We start from the raw sequence: 8,376 nt of genomic DNA on the forward strand, positions 1-8,376 counted from the left end.
ACTGGGCAGATGGGAGTTGCGCTTTAAATACAGCAGTTCTGTAACGTCTTTAATGGAGCCTCTCGTTCTCCTTAATTGCCGACCTCAACACGTTACGGAAAGAGATGAACTGTATAGGAAGCTCTGGGGACAGGTAGTCTGGATACTGGACAGATGATGAATTGGCAGATCCAAACAGATTGTCATTTTTAGCAGACAAGCCGTTTGCGATTTCTTTCATACTGGTGAACCGGCTTTTGAGTTGTGTAGTTGCAATATCAACAGTCCTTTCTCTCTGGTATATCTTGGCATGAATCACTCAAGACTAAGTTTAAATTGTGTGCAGCACAATGAACATACAGTATAATGCACAATGTCTCAGGAAAGACTGTCTGGTTTGACAATACTCTGTATAGACACTGCGTTATGCCAGTATGTTATGTGTTCAGTGTTATTGAGAAAATAATCTGTGCAGATGAATATCGTCTCTGAGCTCTGTTCAGTGTTTATTGAGAAAATACTCTATGCAGGTGTGTTGATTGGAGGTCGGCCCTGAGACAGTTTAGTGATTGCCTCAGGATGTGGGGCTTCTCTCTGTCTGTCGTCATCTCTAACCTTTCTTCTTCTCTCTCTCACTTTCTCTCCCTCAGTCACTCTCTCTGTCTCTACCGTTCTTCTTCTCTCTCTCTGCCCTCTGCTGACTGAGGATTAAAGGAAACATATCTGCTGATCTGAGAGACAGGCCTCCCGCTGGGTTGCTTTTACTGCCTGGCTGTGCGCAGGCAGGCAGGCAGGCAGACAGGCAGGCAGGCAGACACTTCTATGGCTGCTTTCTATCTGAGAACAGGGTACACAAATACCACAGACTAGACTAGCAGGTCCCCTCCACACCTTGGGATAGCCTGGGAGATTATGCAGCTTTTTTGGAGCACAGTTTCCACAAGCAGGCCAGCATGGTTAGTCACTCATGAAGTGATTGAGAGAGAGTGAGTCAGCTAGGGAGTGAGTGAGTGAGTCAGTGAAAGGGTGCATCTCCTATGTCAATCCCGCTCTTATCCCACCCCCCCAGAGGTCGGAGGTGGATCCTTAAGGATGTGTGGTCTCTTCTCTTCCTGTTATTTTTGGCTCTGCTTCTTCTGTGTTACTGGCACAAAGAGATGCTCAGCTCCCCAAGTACTGGAAAGAGCACAAACCCCAGAGTGTATTGATATATATGTACTTTGTTGTTTTCAAGGTGACATTCCGTACCAGGATCTACCACTGTAACATCAACAGCCAGGGTGTGATCTGTCTGGACATCCTGAAGGACAACTGGAGCCCCGCCCTCACCATCTCCAAGGTGCTGCTGTCCATCTGCTCCCTTCTCACTGACTGCAACCCTGGTGAGTGACACCCCAGTCAACCAATCAGACAGAGAGACTCGAAGTGTCTCTCACTTTTGTTTATTATCTATTTCACTTGCTTTGGCAATGTAAACATAAGTTTCCCATGCCAATAAAGCCCTTGAATTGAAATTGAGAGAGAGCGCGTGCGAGAGACGACACATGAGAGAGACGACACATGAGAGAGACGACACACGAGAGAGAAAGTACTATCTCATCCTGGAATTTACAAGGTCTGAGGTAATCTGCCTTTAACCTAAAGAGCAGGAACCAAGACTTCATCAAAGAAATTGGAAATACAGACACTGGTTGCCCTCTAGGTTACAGAGAGCTGGTAGTCCCATCCACCAAACTACCAGGTGTGAAACAGGGAAGAGACTCAGTGGGTATGCTAATATGGTATAGAGCAGACCTAACCCATTCTATTAAATTCGTCAAAACAGGAACATTTTATCTGGCGAGAAATATATAAGGAAATTATCTCATCAGAGAAAAAGGGCTTCATGTGTGCTACCTATATCCCCCCCAATAGAATCCCCATACCTTAACGATGACAGCTTCTCCATCCTAGAGGGGGAGATCAACAATTTCCATGCCCAGGGACATGTACTAGACTGTGGTGACCTAAATGCCAGAACCTGACACTCTCAGCACACAGGGGGACAAATACCTACCTGGAGGTGACGGTATGCCCTCCCAAATATGCCCCCCTAGACAACGATGACAAAACAACCAACAAAAATGGGTCACAACTCCTGCAGCTTTGTCGCATGCTGGGTCTGTACATAGCCAATGGTAGGCTGCAAGAGGACTCCTATGGTAGATACACCTACAGCTCATCCCTTGACTGTAGTACTGTAGACTACTTTATCACTGACCTGAATCCAGAGTCTCTCAGAGCATTCGGTCAGCCCACTGACACCATATCAGATCACCGTAAAATCACAGTCTACCTGAACAGACCAATACTCAATCATGAGGCATCAAAGCCAAAGGAACTGCACAATATTAAGAAATGCTATAGATGGAAGGAAAGTAGTGTGGAAACCTACCTAAAAACAATTAGGCAACAACAAATTCAATCCCTTTTAGACAAATTCCTGGACAAAACATTTCACTGTAATAGTGAAGGTGTAAACTTGGCAGTAGAAAGCCTAAACAGTATACTTGACCTTTCAGATTCCCTATCAAATAAAAAAATTCCAAGCAGACAACCTAAGAAAATGAAGAACAATGACAAATGGTTTGATGAAGAATACAAAAACCTAAGAAAGAAATTGAGAAACCTATCCAACCAAAAACATAGAGACCCAGAAAAGCTGAGTCTATGCCTAAAACAATACAGAAATACACTACGGAAAAAGAAGGAACAGCACGTCAGAAATCATCTCAATGTAATTGAAGAATCCATATAATCTAACCATTTCTGGAACACAAACAAACAACCACACGAAGAGTTCCCAAAACGGAGATGTGTGGATAAACCACTTCTCAAATCTTTTTGGCTCTATAACAAAAAACAAACATAAACATATACATGATCAATTAGAAATCTTAGAATAAGCTATTAAAAACTACCAGAACCCACTGGATTCTCCAATTACATTGAATGAACTACAGGACAAAATACAAACCCTCCAACCCAAAAATGCATGTGGTGTTGATGATATCCTACATGAAATTATAAAATATACAGACAACAAATTCCAATTGGCTATACTTAAACTCTTTTAACATCATCCTTAGCTCTGGCATCTTCCCCAATATTTGGAACCAAGGACTGATAACACCAATCCACAAAAGTGGAGACAAATTTGACCCCAATAACTAATGTGGGAAATGCGTCAACAGCAACCTTGGGAAAATCCTTGGGGAAAATGCATTATCATTAACAGCAGACTTGTACATTTTCTCAGTGAAAACGATGTACTGAGCAAATGTCAAATTGACTTTTTTCCAAGTTACCGTACGACAGACCAAGTATTCACACTGCACACCCTAATTGACAAACAAACCAAAACAAAGGCAAAGTCTTCTCATGCTTTGTTGACTTCAAAAAAGTGTTTCACTCAATTTGGCTTGAGGATCTGCTATACAAATTGATGGAAAGAGATGTTGGGGGAAAAACATACGACATTATAAAATCCATGTACACAAACAAGTGTGCAGTTAAAATGGCCAAAAAACAAACATTTCTTTCCACAAGGCCGTGGGGTGAGACAGGGATGCAGCTTAAGCCCCACCCTCTTCAACATATATATCAACGAATTGGCAAGGGCACTAGAACAGTATGCAGCACCCGGCCTCACCCTACTAGAATCTGAAGTCAAATGTCTACTGTTTGCTGATGATCTGGTGCTTCTGTCTCCAACCAAGCAGGGCATACAGCAGCACCTAGATATTCTGCACAGATACTGTCAAACCTGGGCCCTGACAGTAAATCTCAGTAAGACAAAAAATAATGGTGTTCCAAAAAAGGTGAACAATCTGAGAGACAAGGCAAGAAGGGCCTTCTATGCCATCAAAGGGAACATAAACTTTGACATACCAATTAGGATCTGGCAAAAAAATACTTAAATCAGTTATAGAACCCATTGCCCTTTATGGTTGTGAGGTCTGGGGTCCGCTCACCAACCAAGAATTCACAAAATGGGGGAAAATCACCAAATTGAGACTAATAAAAAGTAACACAATAAAATAACAATAACGAGGGTATACACAGGGGGTTCTCATAATCAGTCTGGTCATTACTTCCCCTCCCCCCCCTCGGGGGGCCCTCTCCCACATTGCATAGTGGGTTTGGAGCTGTCGCTGTGGGCCCCAAGTCCACCCACTCCCCCACAACTCCCCCTCCTCCCCTCCCCTGTCCTTATTCATGCAGTAGTAGGGGTATAGAGTATCGATGGAATATTATGGGATATAGCTAATTAAAGAAGGAGAGGGCAGAATGACAGTTAATGAACCCTTGCAGGCACAGTAATTGTATAAATCCTGGCTGTCTAGGTTGGGGTGCCACAAGGAGACTCTGTACGGTGCTCTGTAGCTCTAGTATTTTCACCCCCGACCTCAGCCTAGCTGCGCTGGGGCCCTGGCCCCACTGCTGCTCACCCAACCAGCACCTGGAGCTCGGCAGGGGGGCTGCCATTTGAATGATTTTGAATTTAGCACCCATAGAAGTAAAATGAATGGAAAGGGCATCTCCATTCAAGTCAATGATGGTATAATGGGTGGACTGGCAGCCATTCGGAGTGTACCCATAACAGGAAGTAAAAGCAGGAAGTGTACCCTTCAATCTGTGCTGTGATTTGTTGAGTCAACTCAACTGACTACAAAAAATATATTCCATTGCATGAGCCACATCAGTTAGAATCAGTTGATAGAACATTCCATAATACCATGGAAACGATTGCATCACAATACCAGGCAGGCATTGCGAGTGTACCTGTGAGTTTACCAGTCAGATTGCCAGGGTTAGAGCTTCCACGCCCATTATATTCATTCTATTTCTATGGTTGCACATCCCTGAATACACCCCTGGTCAGAGTGTGTCACTGTGATGTGCTGTAAAGGGAATATGTCTCTGTCATTTTGCTTCACCCTCCTTTCCTGTAGTACTAGTCAAGCCTGCTGTGAACACTTGATTCACATGATGTCTGTAAAAGTGTCTGCTACTTTGTATGTCATATAGTTATAGAGTGTCCTACTTGAGATGAACAGGGCTTCACGACATGGAAAATTATTCATGGGTTTTTCCATTTAGGATGTTAAAGGTATCAAGGTAGTCTTTAAAAATCACAGTTAATGGAAGCAAATCGTTTACCTGAATAGTTGGGGTGACAGTTTCTGACTGTAGACAAACAACCAATGGATGTGATGGGATGTCATTTAATGGTGGTTAAAATAATGTCATCCATGTTGTTCTCCCTCCTCACAGCTGACCCTCTGGTAGGAAGCATCGCCACCCAGTACACAACCAACAGACCAGAGCACGACAGGATAGCCAAACAGTGGACCAAGAGATACGCCACATAGTCTGACAGCAAGGACCTCCACTGTCCCCCTCCCAGACCCACCACCACCACCCAAAATCTGTGGAGGACACCGATCCCTCACCCCTCCGCCCCTAGCCTGGCCCCAGATCTGGTTGTGTTGTATAGCCAACTCCTATAGTCATCACATGTCAAACAATGAATTATTGGTATGTTTGGTATGACAATGATGAATTACATTGACATTTAAGTCATTTAGCAGACGCTCTTATCCAGAGCGACTTACAAGTTAGACCAATAGTATTTGGCTATACAGCACAAACAGATTTGGGACCAAGCTACTTTGCCCCCCACTCTCAGCCCCAAATCTGTGGAAGCACGCCCACCTGACCTGATCCCCCCCACCCCCACCTTCCTCATCACAGATGGCACCTTCATTGGGGAGTACGGGCTCATAGTAATGGCTGGAACTGAGTGAATGGTATCGAACACATGGCACACCCAACCCTCCTCTGACAACATGAACTGTTATTTGTCCCATGCAGACACTTGATCACTTCTTTTTTTTATACAAAGAGTATATTGGGAATTTCTTTCCAATACACCGAATGTTGATATGGTCATGAAAAGCTTTAATACTGTTATTCTTGTTGTTGTTGGTATTATTACATTGTTTATTGCTTTTTTTATATGCATTATCATTTGTTTTTTTAATACTAGACCCTTTATGTGATTGATGAAAAATGTATTCTATTCTAGAGCATTCTAGTCCATGCATTCTATTAAGTGTTGTTGTTTAAAAGGCCATTTTCAATTTAAGCCTGTCTGCAGAATTAGTGTCTACAAATGCAGAATAGACTTTATTCTATGATTAATCATTTGATGTTATTTTTCTGCCCCAAGAAGTTATTGACATAACTTCTTGGGGCAGAAAGTAAGTCTGTCTGGATCTGTGTGTAGCTGGTCTTGCTGCTCACCTCCTGTGGTGCTAGCCAGCTGGCAGTTGTTTGCTGTACATTTGCCTTGTGAGAATACATACTTATTGAATACTCAATTAAACACTGGTTGTAATGTTAATTCTAGCTCGGCTAATCTGTTGCTAATGTGCTCACTGGGGGTCCTCTTCACTGGGTAAACCATGGTGGATTTCAATGCACAATCGATAATATTTACTGCTGTTCAATGGTCATTCAAATATGAATATTAGTAAATGCACTAAAGAGGAACAATGGGTACATATTGAAGATGCGCATGCTCCTCCCCATAATATTTGTACATCTTTATTTTCAAAGGATAAAGCTAAGAACATTAACAACTTTCTAGTTAAGAACATTATAACAATATGGAAGAAAATGAAACGTATTCTACAAGAACCAATATCACAACGCTATGGAACAATCCTTGGATAGCTTTTCAGAACTTACCGATTTTTAAATTGATCCACATGGAAAACTAAAGGCATAGAAAGCGTAAATTAATTGGTAATCAGAAAATACATATACAGTATTTCCCATTACAGAATTTAAAAGCAATTTTGGACTGACCAATGTAAATATGTTCAAATACGTGCACCTTAAGTTCAATATCAGGAAATTTCTATTTGAAATCTTTTGTATTTCACAGCAATCTTGAGGGAATCCTATTTGAGCCAGAAAAGGATGATCATATGATTGGTAAGATATTCAAAACCTTGCAGAAAGCCTATCCAACTGACACTTAGAAAAATGTTTCAATGATTTTAACCAAGACTTGCGTAATAAATTCTATACAGGGGACAAAATTCACAAATTTTAATGTAAAACTAACAATGACTCAATAATCCATGCCTTCTGGGAACGCACAACCCATGTGGAATTCTGGGTCTCTGGCAACGTTTGGAACTGCCGATCTGCAGTGTAGAACGCAGAGTTCATCTCAGTCTATGCTGCCCTTCAGTCCCTTGACTTTTTGGCCCTGTGGATCACCACAGAGAACACTGCTACTCAGGCTGCTCTTTCTTCATCTGACTATGTTTTCTCTCTGGTCGTCACGGTGGTGGCACAGGTCTACTCATTTCTCCTAACTGGAGATTCTCTTTTCTCCCTCTATCACCTGTCCATCTCCTCATTTGAATTCCATGCTGTCACTGTCACTAGTCCACTCAAGCTTAACATTGTTGTCCTCTATCGCCCACCAGGTGCCCTTGGAGAGTTCCTCAATGAGCTTGACACCTTGATAAGTTAATTTCCTGGCGATGGCTCAACGCTCTTCGTAATTTATTTCCAACTTTGATTAATTTATTTACAACTCTCGCTTTCCCCTCCTTTCCTCGTTTGACCTCATCCTTTCCCAGTCCCCTCCAACTCACAAGGCAGGCAGTATGCTTGACCTCATCTTTACTAGAGGCTGCTCGCCTACTAATCTCACTGCAACCCCCTTCCAGGTCTCTGATCACTGTCTCCCTTTCCTCCAACTCTAACCACCACTTTGTCAATCACTTTGAAAAGAAGGTTGACGACATCCGCTCCTCATTCGCTATTGAGTCCTCTGTTCCCACTCACACAGAACTACCCTACGCCTTGACCTCTTTCTCCCCTCTCTCTCCAGATGAAATACTGCGACTAGTGAGGTCTGGCCAGCCGACAACCTGCCCGCTTGACCCCATCCCCTACTCCAGACTCTGAAGACCTTCTCATATTCCTCACTTCCCTCATCAACTCATCCCTGACCACTGGCTACGTCCCATCTAAAATGTATATGGCCGAGTCGCTCACCTCCTCAAGAAACCAACACTCGACTCATCTGACGTCAAAAACTATAGACCTGTATCCCTTCTTTCTTTTATTTTCAAAACACTTTAGCGTGCCTTCTCTGATCAACTCTCTCGTTATCTCTCTCAGAACAATCTTCTTGACTCTAACCAGTCAGGCTTCAAGACGGGTCACTCTACCGAGACTGCTTTTCTTTGTGTCACGGAGGCTCTTCACACTGACAAAGATGACACTCTCTCCTCTGTTCTCATCGTCCTAGATCTATCCACTGCCTTC

General features: G+C 42.9%; 1 protein-coding gene across 1 annotated transcript in view; it reads left to right on the plus strand.

Annotated features, from left to right (window-relative positions):
* Window positions 1-6,427, plus strand: part of LOC120022665 (ubiquitin-conjugating enzyme E2 E2-like) — a 60,124-nt gene extending 53,697 nt beyond the window's left edge. Inside the window, exons 5-6 of the mRNA XM_038966649.1 lie at window positions 1,214-1,361; window positions 5,296-6,427. Of these exons, the coding sequence (XP_038822577.1) occupies window positions 1,214-1,361; window positions 5,296-5,393 (246 nt within the window). The 3' untranslated portion in view covers window positions 5,394-6,427. The remainder of the gene's footprint in view (window positions 1-1,213; window positions 1,362-5,295) is intronic.
* The last annotated feature ends 1,949 nt before the right edge of the window (window positions 6,428-8,376 follow it).

The sequence above is a fragment of the Salvelinus namaycush genome, chromosome 27 (genome assembly GCF_016432855.1).
Source record: "Salvelinus namaycush isolate Seneca chromosome 27, SaNama_1.0, whole genome shotgun sequence".
Taxonomy (NCBI): Eukaryota; Metazoa; Chordata; class Actinopteri; order Salmoniformes; family Salmonidae; genus Salvelinus; species Salvelinus namaycush.